This window comes from Pleurodeles waltl, chromosome 5 (assembly GCF_031143425.1).
Source record: "Pleurodeles waltl isolate 20211129_DDA chromosome 5, aPleWal1.hap1.20221129, whole genome shotgun sequence".
Classification (NCBI taxonomy): Eukaryota; Metazoa; Chordata; class Amphibia; order Caudata; family Salamandridae; genus Pleurodeles; species Pleurodeles waltl.
The window spans coordinates 98,045,700-98,066,397 of record NC_090444.1 but is presented as its reverse complement, the minus strand read 5'-3'; the positions used below and the strand labels follow the sequence as shown (position 1 = coordinate 98,066,397).

General features: G+C 45.5%; 1 protein-coding gene across 2 annotated transcripts in view; it reads right to left on the bottom strand.

Moving 5' to 3' along the window:
- Nucleotides 1-20,698, bottom strand: part of LOC138295412 (U4/U6 small nuclear ribonucleoprotein Prp4-like) — a 105,807-nt gene that overhangs the window by 65,432 nt on the left and 19,677 nt on the right. For both annotated transcript variants that reach the window (XM_069233696.1, XM_069233695.1), the window contains 2 exons: nt 10,948-11,200; nt 5,766-5,949 (listed from right to left, as the gene is read on the bottom strand). In XM_069233696.1, the coding sequence (XP_069089797.1) occupies nt 5,766-5,949; nt 10,948-11,175 (412 nt within the window). In that variant the 5' untranslated portion in view covers nt 11,176-11,200. The remainder of the gene's footprint in view (nt 1-5,765; nt 5,950-10,947; nt 11,201-20,698) is intronic.

Below are 20,698 nucleotides of genomic sequence, written 5' to 3'. Positions count from 1 at the left end.
AGTCCATGATGTGAGGGCAGGCCACTAGCCTTTGAAATATAAGTGTCAGGCCCTCCATCCTTCGAGCCCAGGAAGGCCCATTCAGTATGCAGATGAGCGCAGGTGTGACTGAATGTCCTGTGTTTGTGTTTGTGGTTGTCTAGGTGAAATGCAAAAGGAAGCTGTCAACTAGCCCAGCCCAGATGTTGATTGGAGACAGGCTGTAAGGGACAGAGAGACTGTAAGTGCAGAGAAATGCTCATTTTCTAAAAGTGGCATTTCTAAAATAGTAATATATAATCCAACTTCACCAATAAGCAGGATTTGCTATTACCATTATGGCCATACTAAATAAAACCTGGTTACCCCTTACTAATCAGAATCTACCACTCAAACAGTATATGAAGGTAGTCCTAATGCTATCCTATGAAAGGAGCAGGCCTCACAGTAGTGGAAAACGAATTTAGGAATGTCCCACTACCAGGACATTTAAAACACACATGTACAACTCCTGCCTTTTACCTACATAGCACCCTGCCCTATAGGTTACCTAGGGGCCTACCTTAGGGGTGACTTATATGTAGAAAAAGGGGAGTTTAAGGCTTGGCAAGTACTTTTAAAAGCCCACTCGAAGTGGCAGTGAAACTGTCCACACAGGCCTTGCAATGGCAGGCCTGAGACATGGTTAAGGGACTGCTTATGTGGGTGGCACAATCAGTGCTGCAGGCCCACTAGTAGCTTTTAATGTACAGGCCCTGGGCACATGTAGTGCACTTTACTAGGGACTCATAAGTAAATCAAATATGCCAATTGGGAGTGAACCAATATACCATGTTTAAGGGAGAGAGCATATGCACTTTAGCACTGGTTAGCAGTCCTAAAACCATCAAAAACAGTGTCAGAAAAGTGGGGGGAGGCAGGCAAAAAGTTGGGGGGACGAACACCCTAAGGCTGTCAGGTCTAACAGCTCCTATAAACACTTTGGGGGTCATTCTGACCTGGTGGTCCATGACCGCCAGGGCCGGGGACCACGGAAGCACCGCCAACAGGCTGGCGGTGCTTCCAGGGCCCTTCTGACCGCGGCGGTAAAGCCGCGGTCAGAAAAGGGGAACCGGCGGTTTCCCGCCGGTTTTCCCCTGGCCCAGGGAATCCTCCATGGCGGCGCTGCTTGCAGCGCCGCCATGGGGATTCCGACCCCCTTCCCGCCAGCCTGGTTCTGGCGGTTTACACCGCCAGAACCAGGCTGGCAGGAACGGGTGTCGTGGGGCCCCTGGGGGCCCCTGCACTGCCCATGCCACTGGCATGGGCAGTGCAGGGGCCCCCTAACAGGGCCCCATTAAGATTGTCACTGTCTGCTCTGCAGACAGTGAAAATCGCGACGGGTGCTACTGCACCCGTCGCACCCCTGCAACTCCGCCGGCTCCATTCGGAGCCGGCTTCATTGTTGCAGGGTCTTTCCCGCTGGCCCGGCGGGCGCCCTTTTGGCGGTCGCCCGCCGGCCCAGCGGGAAAGTCGAAATGACCCCCGCGGTCTTTTGACCGCGGTGCGGTCTTTCGACGGGGTTACTTTGGAGGGCGGCGGAGGAATGACCCCCTTTATACCTTAACATCGCTGTACGAGGTTTAATTTCAACCTCGTGGAAGCAATCAGTGGTTATTCCCGGTTTTAAAAAGGGGAACCGAGAAAATACGGCGTGCTGTCAACCGATTTCATTGATAGACACAGAAGTGAAAGTGCTGGGCCGGGTTCTGCTTAACCGGTTACTGGACTGGGCCGATAGCAATGAAATATTGACCGTGGAACAGAGGAACAAAATCTGAACCTGTATTTATTAATAACTAAATATACAGCTGCTAAAGGAAAGAGTATTCATCTGGTCTTAATGGACCTCAGTACAGCTTTGGACACAGAAGTCAGATCAAAACTGTGGGCTGTGCTGAGGGACATGGAGATAGATGAGGCTCTCATAGCCTTTCTGCATGACTTGCACTTGGGCTGGAAGCTTCGTTTAGATACGGATCTTCTGGCAAATGCACAACACACTTTTAGTTAGGGAACGGGGTCAGGCAGAGTTGTATACTGGCCCGTTGCTTTTTATTCTCTATATTAACCGACTAATACAGTTTTTATGAAAAGGCCCCTGTATTGATGTTCCGAAGGTAGGATCCAAATTAGTTCTGGCTCTGAGCAACGCAGATGATTCTGTTTTAATTGCACGTACAGCTACTAGACTACAATTTTTATAGGAGAGATTTGATTAATTATTTGGGGTTCAAAAATAATTATACCAAACCTTATTCAATGATTATAGGTTTGAAAAAGGTAAAACCCAAAGCAAATCATATTAGGAACAATCCCATTGCTAATGTGGTTAATTGTTCTTATCTTGGCATTTTGACAGACCATAAATTGCTTTGGGCCCCCCTGATGAAAGCACATGTTCAATCTTTTAAACAGGACAGTCCACATCATTGATGCTTATGCTAGACACTTGGGCTATATCCACCTGAGGTCTATGTTACATCACTACAAAGCCAAATGCATCCCTACAGACTCATATGGGTCAGAGATATGGGGGTACAAGCCCTGTCCCCAGATACAATTTGCGAAAAATAAATTCTTCAGGAGAATATTATGGCTACCCCAGAGTGTCCTTTCAGAGATCGGACAAGATGAGTTGCGTGAGGGCTTTATAGAAGATTTTATTCAAATTCACCCTATACTTTTATGGTTATCAGTGTGGTTAAAAGGTGATCTTGAGCTGAATAGAACAATTTTAAGGGATCGTTTGAGCCTAGATCAATGATTACTTATATCTTGGCTGAAGTATATAAAAATCACTTTGGGTGAGCTGGGTAAGCCACACTTTTATAGTGATCCTGAGTTGATTGCTAAAGTTGACATCGCCTGGGCTAAAGAGTTTTTTTTTTAACATAGGCATGAGGAAAGGGCCAGAGTTTCATTGTAATCATTATGCGCTGGTGAAACTTTTGAGTAATTTAGAGCTATATTTAACATTGGATATGCCATCTCAGCATGGAAGACTTTTAGCAAATTCTCGGTTGAATTTTAGTGGGTTGGCATACGTTCTCTGTATCCCCCGCCCCCCCACCCCCAACGACTTGTACCTGTGATAGGACAGCTGTATAAGACACTTTACATATTATATTTTTCTGCCTCAAGCGGGCAGGATTACGATATAAGTATATACACCCTCTTCTTTTACATTTAAATTTTAAACAAGCAAGGCCAGCATTACTGTATTTGCAGTCTCTAGAGAACCTCAATGTTTGTTGTTATTTGTCACGGTTTTTATCAGGAGTGTTTTATGTCCATTCTGGAATATGATTGTTTTAAATTCTTGGTTTTATGCCATGTTTCTAAGATGTAAATGATGCATTCAATCTGTTTGATTGTGCTTTTGAGATTTACTATGTCAAATCGAATAAAGTGATTTGTACTGAATACTCCAGGTCCAATGGAAGACATCACGGGTGCCTCAACTGTATTCATTACCTTTGGCTATAAATCAGCATCTTGGTATCACCCCAAGTATCTCTTCATTCCATGGTCTATAATAATCCCATGATGTTTATTAGGCAAAGAGTTCTACTCAAAGGAGTGTTTATGTCTCTAGTTTGACTTATTAAGTAACAAACTCATCAACATCATGTCATCTACCTAATGGAAATAAAACAATATGAAAGCATACCATTTTTAAGAAACATTTTAAAGCTAAATAACTATGGGGGTCATTTTGACCCTGTCGGTCCGAGACCGCCAGGGCTAAAATGATGGAAGCACCGCCAACAGGCTGGCGGGCTTCCTGCCCTATTACGACCGCGGCGGAAGCGCCGCAATCGCACCGCCGGGGCCGGCGGTTTCCCGCCGTTTTAGCCCCGGCGGTGATAATCCTCCAGCAGCGCTGCCCTGGGGATTATGACACCCCTACCACCAGCCTGTTTCTGGCCGTTTGCACCACCAGGAAGAGACTGGCGGTAAGGGGTGTCCTGGGGTCCCCTGCACTGCCCATGCCACTGGCATGGGCAGTGCAGGGGCTCCCTAACAGGGCCCCGGCCAGCTTTTCACTGTCTGCATAGCAGACAGTGAAAAGCGCGACGGGTGCAACTGCACCCGTCGCACGGCCGCAACACCGCCGGTTCCATTAGGAGCCGGCTCCTATGTTGCGGCCTCATCCCCGCCGGCCCAGCGGGTATGTCATAATGGGGGCCGCGTGAGTGCGGCTGCATTGACGGCCGCACGGCGGTTACCGTCTGGCGGGCGGCGGTAGCCGCCCGCCAAGGTCGTAATGACCCCCTATATCTTATAAAGGGTGCATACAAATATTGAACAGGAACTAGCTCTTTCCTCCACATTGAAGTAGATTTGGTCAAAGCAGGCAAAATCACAGCCTTGCTAGAATCTACACCATGATATAACAGGAGCTTTCAAATAATCAGAGAAGGTATTATCATAGGTCTGATATTATAAGAACACAGTCATAATAACCGAAAGACTTTCTATGATTTGTCTAGAAAACAATGTCTCAATAATCTATGGCAGCAGTTCCCAAGATAGGGCCGTCGCCCCCCAGGAGTCCTCGACACATTCCCAGGGGGTCAGCAGTCCTGGGGCCTATGACAGAAAAGTGTGTGTTTTTATATTTATAACTTCCATTGTGCAACATTTTAAAAAGCACTGCAAAGTTCCTTGTACATCCACCATAGTTCGTGCAAAAATAAAAGCGTCAAGGTAACTCTGGTGATTAATGTACCTGCTGGCGAGAGATGGAAGTTTTGTCTAGTGGCAGTTTTGAATCATCTAAGGTAGCGCAGATGGTTAGTATGACTGCTGCAAAGAACATGTATCAGGCAGAGAACAGTATTGTATGTGCATAGCACAGTGGGTTAATGCTTTTGTTACTGAGATTCTTTTGTTACGGAGAAGTTCATAATTTACAATCTTAATCGAGCACAGTGAGCTGCAATCTGCCATCAAAGAGCTGCATGCAAACTACATGGCACAAATTAAAAAGTTATGTTTTTTTCCCAATCTTTCATTTTCCTTATGCTGCTAAAAAAGGTTTGCTTGCGTGGAAATACATTCTTATTATTAAAGTCAATGCAAACTACTGTGTTATGTTCTAAATCCTGAGTATGCGCTTCTTCAGAGCAAGCACTCTTAGAAAATTCCTACCCGTGTCGATGACGTGAATCCTACACCTTTAAGTCCCCTGTAAAGTACTCCAACACCTACACTTGTATGAAAGGTGCTATAAAACAAATTAATTACAAGTGACAGAGATGAGAGGCCCTTATGGTTTTACTTCCTTTTCCCACAAATATTTAAGAGAAAAGGCTTTCTCAGATCTTATGTACCTGAAAAATAAAAACAGAAATTGCTTAGGAAATGTAGTCTCTGGCCTGAGGATTCAGCTTTCCTAAATAAAACCAAACATTTAAAGTTCGTCCCAGAGATGCAGCGCCAACCTTCCCATTAAAATGTTTCAATGTTTGCATATTTTTTCAGTATAAAATAATTATATCTTTAGTAATTTGAGTATTTGTTTGGTGTGTACTTGTTTGTGTATTTTTTGCCAATTCCTGTTGTAATGTTTGAAATGTAAATCGTACAAATTGCTTGGGGGTCCCTGGCCTCAAGTAATGATTCAGTGGGGGCCTCAGGAGCCAAAAGGTTGGGAATTACTGATCTATGGCCTATGAGAAATCTCCATTGCATACTTTCAGAATAACATGCTAAAGCAGACAAACGTGCATCTTACCCACCTGGCAAAGAGGCAACATTCATCTCAGCCTCAATGTCATATATGGACACAATCCCATCGGCCCCTGCGGCAACCAACAGGCTTTTTCGACTTCTTGGATGAAAGCTCAATGCAGTGACAGCATGGCTAGCTCTATGGCCAGAGAACAATGTGTGTTTTACGTTCATCCGTTCCACGTTCACAATCTGGAATACAGAGGTAACAGGCATGAAAACTATTTTAAGACCTCTTTATATTGTGCAATGTTCTCTAGAATTACCTTCCTTTGTTAAACAAAACAGCACAGCATCGACTGGGTTACCCTTGTACATAGCCCTAAGTCAGCTGTGTTATGTCATGGAACAGTTGTACGTTTTAATGCACTACCTGCCCTGTGTGCAAGAACTTTTTTTTATGTGGAGATCTTCACATAACATAATTGTTCATTATATTTAAACTGTGAAGGTGATTTAAAGTAGTACGCTTGCAACGTGCAATTCGCCCTCCCCGAGTAACAAAAACCCCATTTCACCAACTCTCCGCATCACCATCTCTCCGCTTAGGTGGAATGACAGCGAGGCGGGCCCTAGCAGTGGGGTCAAACGGTCACTGCAGGCAGGCCCAGAATCCCAGCCTGCCCTGCGGCCAATCCTAACACTGCATGAAAGCAGAGTTAGGATTGGCAGGAGCGCCCAGCTAGGGTGCTCCCAGGCAGACTGGGAGCCTGTGCCTGCTCTTTCCAGCCATGCCACACAGTGCCAGGCTGGAGAGAGCACAGTGCGCATGTGTGTTTGGCTGGCCCGAGACCGCTGGCCAAACACACATGCACACTGAGGGTAGTGCACAGTGCACTCCTCCTTGTCCCCGTCATCCCCCCATGGTCCGCCCCTTGAAAAAGGAAACAATAAGAAAAACTGTTTATTATTGTTTTGTTGTTAAAGGATTGCATTGGCTGCTGCTTACAGGGGGGGGCAATGCTCCTCCACCATAGCGGAGGAACCGCCACTGACTATAAGGCATAATTCAATTCTACAGCATGTAATAATTGTAACTAGCAATATATTCAGCTGCTGTACACAAGTTCGACATTCAAAAAATGGCTTTAGCAAATGTACCTGAAAATTGTAGTATTGCAGATACTCAAACTCCTGTTTAAATCTCCCACATGATGCCAACAATCTGCATTGCCTCCCCAGGGGCCAGTGGCACAGTGCCATCAATATTATGGCAGACTTTACAGTATAACAGATGAGTGATGAAATACGATTAGCAGAATAGAGCACAGTTTCCAGGGAACTACATAACACACCATCCCTGCTTGGGCATTGTTAGGAATTGTGTTTCAGGTTGGCAGAGGTATGCATCCTGTCCAAGCAGGAGCCACAATCCTAGTCAGGATAAGTCACATACATACTATAAGTTAACCTGTGCTCATCCTCTGGTAGCCTGGCACAGAGCAGTTGGGCTTAACTTAAGAGGCAATGTGTAAAGTATTTGTGCAACACTTCAAACAGTAAACCAGTGAAAGCACCACACAAAGATAACCCACAACAGATTAGAAAACAAAGAGGATAGTTTAATGAACAGCACAAGACTAAAATGACAAACATCTAATAAGTAGAAGACAATATATGAATTTTTGAAGAATAAATGAAACTGTTGAAACTGTAGGGCTTAGAAGCAGAAAGCACCCACTGGGGCTATCTGGTTGTGTTAGACCGGGCCAAAGTCAAAAGTACAGGCCGACCATGATGGAGCGCAGGCCAGCTTCAAGACCTACGTGGGGCCCGCTGAGTCAGAGTACCTTGGTCCTTGAGATGCATCGGTGCCAATCTGTGCAACAATGTTGATGCATCGGCACTAGGTCCGCGCTGGAGAAATAAGTGAAGTGATGCGTAGTTGTTGAGCTGGAAGATGAAGGCGATGCATTGATTCCAGGCCATGCAGAGGGGGCAATGTATTGCGCAGCCGGCAATGTGGTGCTCAGATTCTCGCAGCAGTGGTTCGCTGTCATGCGATGCAGTGTCCTAGATTCTCACAGCAGCTGCAATGTGTTAATGAAGCGCTGACAGTGAAAGCAGTACGTTGGCTCCGATCTGTGTAGCATGAGTCGATGCGCGGTTCTTTTAAGGAGCATCCAGAAAGAGTCACTTCCAAGGGCCCAGGACTAGGTTGGCACCACTTGGCAGGGCAGAACTCATAGGTGGCACGTGTTGTAGCAGGATTGTTGGAAGACTTTTGTGTCCCTGATACTTTAAAAAGCAGGAGGCAAGCCAGCAAGTGCTTAGAGTCACTCTAGGTTCAAGTGATGCAGGCTCTGTCCTTTTCACCCAGGCAGGGTAACAGCAGGCAGCACGGCAGCTCAGCAAAGGAAGAGTCAGGGAAGGCAGGGATCCAGCAGAGTAGCAGTCTTTTAAGCACCACAGCAGTCCTTCTTCCAGGCAGAATCTTCCCAGGTCCAGCATTGTACTGATTTGGTTGGGTCTTATACCCCTTTATGCCTCTGAAGTTGGGGTGACTTCAAAGAAGGGTCCTTGATGTGCATATAGGTCCATTCTTCCAAGCCCTGGCTCCAGACTATCAGTAGGGGGTAATCAGCCTTTTGATTTGGGAGAGGCACTGCCTATTCAGGTGTAAGTGCCAGGCCTCCGCTCCCTTCCTGCCCAGGAAGAGCCATCAGAATGCAGGTGAGTGCTCAGACACATCTACTCTTTCTGTGTTTGTGGCGGTTTAGAGGAAATGCACAAAGCGTAGCTGTCACCCACCCCAAAGGTGAATTGGAGACAGGATCCAGGCACACTGAGAAATGTCCACTTTCTAAAAGTGGCATTTCTAAAATAGTAATGTTAAATCTTCTTTACTGGTAAAGTTGGATTTAACATTACAATTCCAATCATATGAAACATGACATAGCTACTCCTCAATTAGGAATTACAACTTAAAGGGCTAATAAGGAATTCCCAATGTTAATCTATGAGATGGGTAGGCCTCACAGTAGTGAAAAACAAATTTGGGAGTTTTTCACTACCAGGACATGCAAAACTTATAAGTATGTATCCTGCCTTTTACTTACACAGCACCTTCCCCTATATGCTACCTAGGGCCTACTTTAGATTGGCATATGGGTAATAAAAAGGAAGTTTAAGGTTTTTAAATACCAAGTTCAAGTGGCAGTAAAACTGCACACACATGCTTTGCAATGGCAGACCTGAGCCATGGTTAGGGTGCTACTGGAGTGGGTGGAAACAATGAGTTCTGCAGGACCACTAGTAGCATTTAATTTACAGACCTACGGCACATGTAGTGCACTTTACTAGGGACTTATAAGTAAATTATATATGCCAATTGTGGTTAGGCCAATGTGACCAAGATTCACGGGAGAGAGCAGAAGTACTTTTGCAGTGGTAAAGCGCACAGTCTTAAAACTAGCAAAAATGAGGTCAGAAAATGACGGGAAGACGGGCAAAAAGTTGGGGGGGGGGGTTACCATCCTAAGGCTGTCAGGTCTAACAGACATTAGTGACCTAGCAAGCCTACCAGAAAAGCACACCAATAACAAAACCTCAACTTCCAATTACCAAGTTACCACCAGTACTAAACAACTTTGTTACTAGTTGTACATAGATGAAGACATTTTTCTGCATCCTCAGCCGCCTTGGCCAGGATGCAAGCATACACTTTGGGGAACCCGGACAACAAACAGAGGTAGCCCTTCTGCTTTCCCCGAGATTTAAACACCCCCGTGGCAACCCTTAGATAATGTTACTTGCGATTTGGGACAAAAAAAGCATAAGGGCCTGATTTAGAACTCAGCGGATGGGTTATTCCATCACAACAGTGACGGACATCCCATCTACCAAAATCTAAATCCCATAGGACAGAATGGAATTTAGATTTTGGTGGATGGGATATCCGTCACTGTTGTGATGGAATAACCCATCCACTGAGTTCTAAAACAGGCCCTAAGTGTCCAATGAGAGCAGGCAGAGCACTGGTAAGCAATTTTCTGCCCCTTCTCCCTGGAGAGCAAATGTGCAGGATGCAAAATGGTTGATGTTCATGGAGCGACTAAAGGTGCCATTTTGGTGTGTGTGTGGGTGGCACTACCTCATTACCGGCACGCACATCCACAAGTGGCCTGACAAAGGCATAGAAAATGCATCCTGTTCAAGTCAATGGAGGGAGTCTCTTTCGTAGGGACAATATGAAATTCTCTTAAGTGGAGACAAAAAAAGCAATGTTCGCCTTCTGATAAGAGAAGTTTGGCAAACCTAAACTTTGAGAGGAGCTATGAACATCCCTTGCGTCTCTTAGCAACATTTATAGATTTATCTAGATACAATATGTCAGTGGTCTCCATTGAGGTTTGTCAGCTCAGCCTTTTTAGGGTCAAGCGCGCAAGCGCTCTGGCCTGTTGTAATCGCTCTGTGGGCTTTTCATCACACCCACTCTTGCTATTCATTGTTTGTTGTGCTTGTTTTAATTGCTTCATTTTTATTTTGTGAAATGTCCCTCCTTTGTGTGCTGAGTTGCCTCCCAGGTGATTTCACCAAGTGAACATTTTTGTTGGCCATCACACTATGTCATGCTTCCTCCTGTTACAGTGTGTGATGGACCATCCTCCAGTTTCGGTTTGCCTTTCATCCCAGCAGTGATCCTTTCTAGACATTCAAGCAGGGAGCCAATAACTCTTGCGCTCATGAGGGTGGTGGTGCTTTAAATTGGCTTTCTTCTGTCAACTGTTTTACTTTTCATTTTCAATGTATGTGGCAAGAAAAGTCCAGTTAGGAATATACAACACTGATAGCACTAATTCGAGCGAACGTGAGACCCACTGCATTCCAAATGCTTGTTTCAAATGCTATAATTAGGTTTAAATCACCCAATACTTATGCACTTCTAGTGCTGTATTATCACTTTTAAATGAACTTGAGAAGGAGTAGTCCAACAGTTGCAAGTCACATTGGTACTCATAGATAGATATGATGTTCTAGTACGCAGAAACACAATAGTACAATGTTTTAATTTGTTGGGTTTTAGTAGAATTGTACTAGTGTGGCCAGAATGTACAAAACAGCACACTGTATGCTCTCAACATCTAATCCGATAAATCATTATAATCTAGCTACTTTTAGACCAGCCACAATTAAATGTTGATTATTCCCTTCAAGGTCCCATCTTTCACAATGCCAAAGACTCCTTACCTGGATTCCGCCATTTCCAAAGCCAACAGCGAGCTGCTTTCCATCGGGGGAGAACTGTACGCTGTAAATACTGTGGCTATCTTTAGGGAGAGGTATATGGCACCGGACAAAGAGTTCAGAGACTTTGTCCAAATAGTCCTCATCGGATACATACTCGTCCGCACTCTCTCCTCCGCTCTCTAGCTCCTTGGATATACAGAGGGCCTCTTCTAAACGTCGCCGTGACATGCTAGCCAGGAACTACCTACAGCAGCTGAAACAAGAGGAGTAAGATGGAAGTCAATGATAGGTAGGAGAATGGAAGTCAGAAGAAAGGTCAAGATAAGATAAAAGATGAAGGCATTAAAGAGCAAAGGGAGAGAAATAATTTTTCAGTTGCCACATAAAGCAATTGATAGCACTCTGTTAATTGCAAACAAGTTATTGCAGTAGTTGGTTCAATAATTTGTGGTATTACATCTCGCATACATCATTATTTTTATTAAAAAAGTAGATAGGTTGTGTGAATAACACTGAGTGCGGTCAGCTCTAATGCCCAAAACAACGCCAAACCATTACTCAAGACCATACATATGGGCCTACAGATGACATCAAGGCATCAGTTGAGGCATGGGATCTGTGCCCCTACTAACGCTTTAATCCTGCTGCTCATTTTGGTGAAAACAGTCTGTCCATACTGCAAAGGCTCTATACGGCTATGATGAACAAAGAAAGCTTTTTTTTCCTTTTTTTTTTTTTTTTTAAATCAGAGCTGCTTCATGTTAGAATCAGGGCTGGTCACATACTACCTGCTCCACTGCAATGCACATCCGCTGAATGCATATTGTCATCGTAAGACTTTGACAGAGCCAGAGAGACAAAGGTAAAAAAAAAAAAGGGAGAAGAGCAAAAGATAGGAGAACTGTCACAACCAGAGAAAGGAGAGATGAATAAGAACCTGCAACAGTTAGACAAAGAGGACATGAAGCTGGTGGAAGAAAATCTTGATTTGGAATCAAGTATAGGCAGCTTAAGGACTGTGCAACAACAAAAAAAAAAGGTCATGCACTGCACTTTTATTGAAGAAATTAAGCATTGTCAACTACTGTAGGAAAGTACCATCTTGCCTGGCATGTTACCCCCATTTTTCACTGTATATATGTTGTTTTAGTTGTATGTGTCACTGGGACCCTGGTAACCCAGGGCCCCAGTGCTCATAAGTGTGTTACCTGTGTAGTGACTAACTGTCTCACTGAGGCTCTGCTAATCAGAACCTCAGTGGTTATGCTCTCTCATTTCTTTCCAAATTGTCACTAACAGGCTAGTGACCATTTTTACCAATTTACATTGGCTTACTGGAACACCCTTATAATTCCCTGGTATATGGTACTGAGGTACCCAGGGTATTGGGGTGCCAGGAGATCCCTATGGGCTGCAGCATTTCTTTTGCCACCCATAGGGAGCTCTGACAATTCTTACACAGGCCTGCCACTGCAGCCTGAGTGAAATAACGTCCACGTTATTTCACAGCCATTTTACACTGCACTTAAGTAACTTATAAGTCACCTATATGTCTAACCTTTACCTGGTAAAGGTTAGGTGCAAAGTTACTTAGTGTGTGGGCACCCTGGCACTAGCCAAGGTGCCCCCACATTGTTCAGAGCCAATTCCCTGAACTTTGTGAGTGCGGGGACACCATTACACGCGTGCACTACATATAGGTCACTACCTATATGTAGCTTCACAATGGTAACTCCGAATATGGCCATGTAACATGTCTATGATCATGGAATTGCCCCCTCTATGCCATCCTGGCATAGTTGGCACAATCCCATGATCCCAGTGGTCTGTAGCACAGACCCTGGTACTGCCAAACTGCCCTTCCTGGGGTTTCACTGCAGCTGCTGCTGCTGCCAACCCCTCAGACAGGCATCTGCCCTCCTGGGGTCCAGCCAGGCCTGGCCCAGGATGGCAGTACAAAGAACTTCCTCTGAGAGAGGGTGTGACACCCTCTCCCTTTGGAAAATGGTGTGAAGGCATGGGAGGAGTAGCCTCCCCCAGCCTCTGGAAATGCTTTCTTGGGCACAGATGTGCCCAATTCTGCATAAGCCAGTCTACACCGGTTCAGGGACCCCTTAGTCCCTGCTCTGGCGCGAAACTGGACAAAGGAAAGGGGAGTGACCACTCCCCTGACCTGCACCTCCCCTGGGAGGTGTCCAGAGCTCCTCCAGTGTGCTCCAGACCTCTGCCATCTTGGAAACAGAGGTGCTGCTGGCACACTGGACTGCTCTGAGTGGCCAGTGCCACCAGGTGACGTCAGAGACTCCTGCTGATAGGCTCCTTCAGGTGTCAGTAGCCTATCCTCTCTCCTAGGTAGCCAAATCCTCTTTTCTGGCTATTTAGGGTCTCTGTCTCTGGGGAAACTTTAGATAACGAATGCAAGAGCTCATCCGAGTTCCTCTGCATCTCTCTCTTCACCTTCTGATAAGGAATCGACTGCTGACCGCGCTGGAAGCCTGCAAACCTGCAACATAGTAGCAAAGACGACTACTGCAACTCTGTAACGCTGATCCTGCCGCCTTCTCGACTGTTTTCCTGCTTGTGCATGCTGTGGGGGTAGTCTGCCTCCTCTCTGCACCAGAAGCTCCGAAGAAATCTCCCGTGGGTCGACGGAATCTTCCCCCTGCAACCGCAGGCACCAAAAAGCTGCATTACCGGTCCCTTGGGTCTCCTCTCAGCACGACGAGCTAGGTCCCTCGAATCCAGTGACCCCCACAGTCCAGTGACTCTTCAGCCCAAGTTTGGTGGAGGGAAGTCCTTGCCTCACCTCGCTGGGCTGCATTGCTGGGAACCGCGACTTTGCAGCTACTCCAGCCCCTGTGCACTACCGGCGGAAATCCTTTGTGCACAGCCAAGCCTGGGTCCACGGCACTCTAACCTGCATTGCACGACTTTCTAAGTTGGTCTCCGGCGACGTGGGACTCCTTTGTGCAACTTCGGCGAACACCGTTTCACGCATCCTCGTAGTGCCTGTTTCTGGCACTTCTCCGGGTGCTACCTGCTTCAGTGAGGGCTCTTTGTCTTGCTCGACGTCCCCTCTCTCTTCAGGTCCAATTTGCGACCTCCTGGTCCCTCCTGGGCCCCAGCAGCGTCCAAAAACGCCAAACGCACGATTTGCAGCTAGCAAGGCTTGTTGGCGTTCTTTCGGCGGGAAAACACTTCTGCACGACTCTCCACGGCGAGAGGGATCCGTCCACCAAAGGGGAGGTCTCTAGCCCTTTTCGTTCCTGCAGAAACCTCAGCTTCTTCTGTCCAGTAGAAGCTTCTTTGCACCCGCAGCTGGTATTTCCTGGGCATCTGCCCATCTCCGACTTGCTTGTGACTTTTGGACTTGGTCCCCTTGTTCCACAGGTACCCTAGATTGGAAATCCACAGTTGTTGCATTGCTGGTTTGTGTCTTTCCTGCATTATTCCTCTAACACGACTTCTTTGTCCTTAGGGGAACTTTAGTGCACTTTGCACTCACTTTTCAGGGTCTTGGGGAGGGTTATTTTTCTAACTCTCACTATTTTCTAATAGTCCCAGCGACCCTCTACAAGGTCACATAGGTTTGGGGTCCATTCGTGGTTCGCATTCCACTTTTGGAGTATATGGTTTGTGTTGCCCCTATCCCTATGTTTCCCCATTGCATCCTATTGTAGCTATACATTGTTTGCACTGTTTTCTAAGACTATACTGCATATTTTTGCTATTGTGTATATATATCTTGTGTATATTTCCTATCCTCTCACTGAGGGTACACTCTAAGATACTTTGGCATATTGTCATAAAAATAAAGTACCTTTATTTTTAGTATAACTGTGTATTGTGTTTTCTTATGATATTGTGCATATGACACTAAGTGGTACTGTAGTAGCTTCACACGTCTCCTAGTTCAGCCTAAGCTGCTCTGCTAAGCTACCATTATCTATCAGCCTAAGCTGCTAGACACCCTATACACTAATAAGGGATAACTGGGCCTGGTGCAAGGTGCAAGTACCCCTTGGTACTCACTACAAGCCAGTCCAGCCTCCTACAACTACACAAACTAACAGAATGAGAGCTGCCTTTTGCTACCAAGTGTCAGGAATAAGGCCAGGCGCGGTCCAGGTCTCGTTCGAAATTCCGCTACGCAACTCTGCAGTGCTTTATGCGCACCACTGGTCATCCCCGCTCGTTCCAAGAATGGCCATCAGCGTCGTCTGACCTGTGGTAAAGCTCATATAGCTGCAGGTTAAGGGCATTGGTGAACAAGATGCACTTATCAGTGCTATCCTATGAAGGGACTACATTTCCCATGTTTTTAGAGGCAGTGGCCATCTTGGAGTGTGGTAGGCCTATAAAGCCCAGCCACACCCAAGCAGATTACTCACTATTTTGAAGACTTCGATGCAGCCAGACCTCATGGAGGTTTCTCTGGAAAAGTCCAGAGTTTCTGAATGGCAGAGTATCGTCTAACCAAAGTCCATGGTGCATCCAAAAACAACTAGGTCGTACTCGTAGCTTTAAGGCCTTGCTGAATCCAAGTTTGGAGGAAGTTATTACTTCCAAGAGGTAACGCGCTATGTGCACACGTAATTCAAGGTGTTTCCGTTCACAGATGTAAAGCGCTCTTTTGGCTCAGTAATTCCAAGCGCTTCAGTTCTCAGACGTAAAGCACGCTGGGCATGATAATTTAGGTGCTTCAGTTCCCAGATATAAAGCGCTTCAATTCACAGAAGGAAAAGGTTCTTGGCACAATGATCTAAGTGATTTAGACAACTTGAGTAAAAGCGCTTCCTGGTGTTAGTAAGTAAGGCGCTTTAGGTTTTAATGAGTAAAACCATTTTGACATTTATTATTATGAATGTGAAAGTATTTTGGAGATGAACCAATCAAAGTTTTCATTGTTCTTTGAATAACTTAAGATATGAAAAAACATATTTAAGTCTTTGAGATTTTCTAAGTCATGATCAAAGGTTTATGTTGTGAATACATAAATGTTACAGGATTGATATTCTGTGTAAAATCATAATTCAACGTTCTTGCCATCTCTTGAATCGGAGGTCGTGTTTTACAAGGGGCTTTGACTGCATTTCAGAAGAGGTCTCCACCTGATATCTCAGAGACACTTTTAGTCAAGAGTCTATAAATGATTTACGTTTTCTATGAATGAGTAAATGCATATTGTTCTAACCTTTCCTTTTCAGATATCTCTCCCTGCTGTTCCCTTCCCTAATTCCCTTCCCCCTGACTGGCTTCACCATAACTCTGTGCTATAATAGCTTTCTGAGTTGGTGATGCCAGGAGGTGGGCCTTTTGTTCAGCAACGTGCAGAACCCGAGGAAAGGACCCTGTGACACCAAGGTGTGTGAACTTAACTCATGCACTTTGCTGTGAGCATGCAAGTGTAAGCAACATATACAAAAAACAAAATCAAATGCTCTGAAGTGGGCCTCAGGCTCTCTTTCTCTTCACAGAAAGGTTGGCTGGTTTATGGAGAGTAAAAACATAAAGGTGAGACCTGCTCAGTCACATGCAAGGCAAGCACATAATTGGCTCTTCACAAGCCTTAAAGAGCTTCCAGGGGTAATTGCCTGTGGGTTAAAAGTGAATTTCTCAATAGGCAAAACACCTTTACTTTGAAGAGGAGGTCGAATGAATAGGTTTAACTGTGGCCTCAACTGGGAACTAATCCTTGTTCCCTCTAAGTATTAGCCGGGTCAAACTACGTTCAATCAAACAGAATTTATAGAGCGTAGCTAATCACCAGCAAGGGTATCCAGGTGCTATGAACATAGCTGCTAAGGGGTTCAGTTGAACAGCCAGGTCTTAAGTCCTTTCCTGAATTCCAGAAGAGAGGATGAAGTGCATAGATGAAAGGGGAGGTTGTTCCAGGATTTTGCCACAAGTAGGAGAAGGAGCGTCCTTTACTGTTGCTTCAGCAGACGTGGGAGGCATATGCGAGGGAGAGGGAAGCGGAGCCCAGGTGTCTGGAGGGCTGGTGAACTTCAGGCAGTGGTTGATGTATGCTGGCCCTTAATTGTGAAGGGCCTTGTAGGTGTGGATCAGCATCTTAAATTGACATCTCTTCTGAATGAGGAGCCAGTGGAGCTTCTTCAGCTGGGGGTGGGGGGGGTGTGGGTCTGTTTTGGGAGGTCGAGGATGAGCTTGCAGCTGAATTCTGTATGGTCTTTAGTCTCTTCTGCAGGTGCTTCGTGATTCCCATGTACAGTGTGTTGCTGTGGTCCAGCTGGCTGTTGACTACGGCTTGGGTGACGGTTTGTCTGGTGTTTACGGGGAGCCATTTGAAGATCTGACAGAGCATGTGAAGAGTGAAGATGCAGCAGAAAGGGACTGCGTTGATCTGGTTTTTCATGGTGAGCTTGCTGTCCAGGATGATGCCAAGGTTGCAAGAGCGGTCTGTCAGAGCAGGTGCTGGTCCTAATTCGTTGGCCACAAGGAGTCGTTCCACGGGGAGGTGTTATTCCTGAAGATCAGCACTTCAGTTTTGTCTGTATTGAGTTTTAGACAGTTGTTTTTCATCCAGTTGACAATGCCAGCCATGCACCCGTGGTAGCTGGCTTTCGTGGTGGAGGGTTTTTCTTATAGTGAGAGGATGAGCTGGGTGTCATCTGTGGTCCTTCTGATAGTGAGAGGATGAGCTGGCTCTTGTCTGTGTAGGATATGATGTTCATTCTGTGGGTTCTGACAATGTTGGCCAAGGGGGTCATGTAGATGTTGAAGAGTGTAGGGCTGAATGATGAGCCTTGAGGGATGCCCCAAATGTTGTTTTGGGCTCCAAGGTGAAAGGTGGTAGGCGGATTCTCTGTGTTCTTCCAGTAAGGAAAGATGCAATCCATTTGAGGGTATCTCTTTGGATTCCAATATGAGGAAGCCTCTTTATAAGTGTGTGGTGGAATACAGTGTTGAATGCTGCTGAGAGGTCGAGGAGGATCTGGGCCACCATTTCTCCCCAGTCGAGAAGGGTTTCAATGTCATCAGAGGCAGCAATCAGGGCAGTTTTGGTGCGGAATCCGGATTGGGAGGGGTCCGGAAGATTGTTGATCTCCGGGTGTTCTGGGAGTTGGTGGTTGACGGCCTTTTCACTTTCACGGACTTTGGTGGGAAAGAGGAGCAAAGAGATGGGACAGTACTTTGCTGGGCTCGGCAGAAGGTTTCTTGAGAAGGGGTTTGACTTCTGCGTGCTTCCAAACTTCAGGGATGGTGGTGGTGGTTATGGATGAGTTGAAGATAGTGCTTAGCTCGTCTGGTGATCATCTTGCTCCCAAGGTCAAAAATGTGGTGGGGTCATGGGTCAGCAGGTGCTCCTGAGTGAACGGAGTTCATGATGGCTGTGGTGTATTGTGTGGTGAGCTGGTCCCAGGCGGAGAGCAAGTGGTCAGAGATAGCATTGGGTTTGTATCCGTGGGAGCATGGAGATTGAGGGTGTCAGTGGGTTGGGATTCAAAGTTTTTGTAGATGGCGAAGATCTTGTAGAATAATTCCGCCTGGGTGTCACAGTCTTCCAGAGAAGAGTGACGATGTTTTCTTCGGTGGCTGAAGAGGTCTTTGCTGTGGTTAGAGCAGACTTTGATGCAGTTAGCTAGGGGGCTCCTCTTCATCTCTTTCAGTAGTTGGTGATATTGGTTGAGGGAGGACTTGAAGGTGGCTCTGTCTGTGGGCTTCTTACTGGTGTGCAATTTCCATGCTAGTTGCTTGCAGCTGCGTTTCACGGTTCTCAGTTCCATGGTGTACAAACTGGCCTGCTTGCTTCATCTCTTGGGTTTGGTTACATTACTACATCGCAATAGCCCTATTTAGCTAAATCTGGAACATGTTGAAGCTCTCTGGTACTAAGTGCTATTAAAAGTGCTTGTTAGAAGATGAACAGTTGCATTTTGTGTAGTCCTCTTTGAACCTTGAGTCCAAAACAAGCTAACATTTCATGTGGCTTCTTCCTGCCACCTATGCTCTAACCTCATGCACAAAAACAAATCATTAACGTTTCATGTAAAAAGGAGAGAGAAAGAGATATCCACCAGTTGGTAAATTGTACAAAGTGTAGCCAGAAAACCTGGGAACAATCTCAGCATTCCTGCTTAGCCAAATTTCATTCAACAGGAATGTTTAATTTCACCAGTCCTCCTTTTCCTTCATTACAGCACATGAGACCACCAATAACTATGAGAGTTCAGGATGAGAGCTGTACCAAAACCTTTCATAAGGTCCTCATTAATAGTATTCAGTGAACACTTAACAGATAGCATTCTAATAAGGTACCCTTGGTCCACTCATGACCAATCAATATTGATAGTCATCAAATGAAATTATAAGATTCATGTTCTACTGTTAGTAGCTGGATGATCAAACAGTATAAAGCGAAAAAAGGTCTGTGCTGTTCCACTTTCAAGCAATAGATAACATGGAAAACATTAAATACCTTAACAAGGATGCAGTACTCTTGCAAGCAATTACACTTATTTTAGATTAAGTACAAAAGAAAAGTTGCTGCAGTTGTATTTTCAATCCACAAATATCTTCATACATATTAAAGAAGTGTATAGGCTGCACGACAACTGTCAGAAGACAGAAACGTCTTTGTAGAGATTATATGGCAAATAAATGTTTCCGCATTTATTCACAAAATACACATAATATATTTTGGTGATGTTGCTTACAGCATGGTCCTTGATGTATCTTAACATACTCTTGTTATGTGCATTAGAGTGACTGAGGAGAATATGCTCTGGGCCAGTACTACCTTCAATAAAAATGACCCTTTAGCTGATACAGAACCAGAGAAGATGCAGCATATTTGTACTTCATGAAGTTAGAATGAAGGCACTGCTTGAGTACCTCTTCACTTTAGAGACTATGTAATAACAAAAAGTTATAAATGGTACCCGTGGTTGGGGAGGGGCGTAGCAGTTGGAACGGTTTCTATAAGTGATTCTCCAGCTTCGAGTCTAATAGCATAAGTTAGGAAGGAGGCTATATATTGCACAGAACCATAGAAATAAAATAGCTGTAGTTATTAGTAATGTAGCTATGGATTTAGACTAAATTACCAAGAGATGTCAGATGAAATATGATTGGAGTGTACTTCATGTTCAACTTTATAGTCATCTTGCTTACTGAGTTGTTCAATAATTTAGGGTACTTTATATATAGTCTGTAGATTAACATATAATAAGTAATGTGTTATTTGTGCAATACTAATACTTGTGTGTGTGTTCACAATAATTTTGGTTGGGGTAGCCAATCAAGCAAGATATTGGCAATAAAACTCACCCATCGCTGCACTAGTAGTGAGGACACTGCATCGGAGAGAGCAGGGGCTCTCCCTGGCAGAAGCACAAGGGGGATGTGGGCTCCAGCCAGTCCTTTCTCTAAAATGGCTGACAGGTGCAGTGCCGGACAGGGGAATTAGGCTGCGGAGCTCCTGAGTGGCCAGCAGAAGTAAGGAGGCCTGCACTGCCTCAGGGAGCGTATGGAGGCAGAGTGGGCTGCAGGTATGCCGCAATGAAGCAGGGAGTGACTGGTGGTGTAGCAGGCACCGACGTGGTGCTGGATGGCCAGCTGACTGACTGGGGCCATCTTTGGGCCAAGGAAGCGTATCTTGCCCTTTGGACCTCTCCCTCTCTTGCTTCAAGTTGATAACCGGCTGAGAATCAGAGCAACCTGACAGGAGTGGAAGGGGCCACACTTGGAGGTAGATGGTGAACCTGACTGGTGCGGACTGCACAGCTTC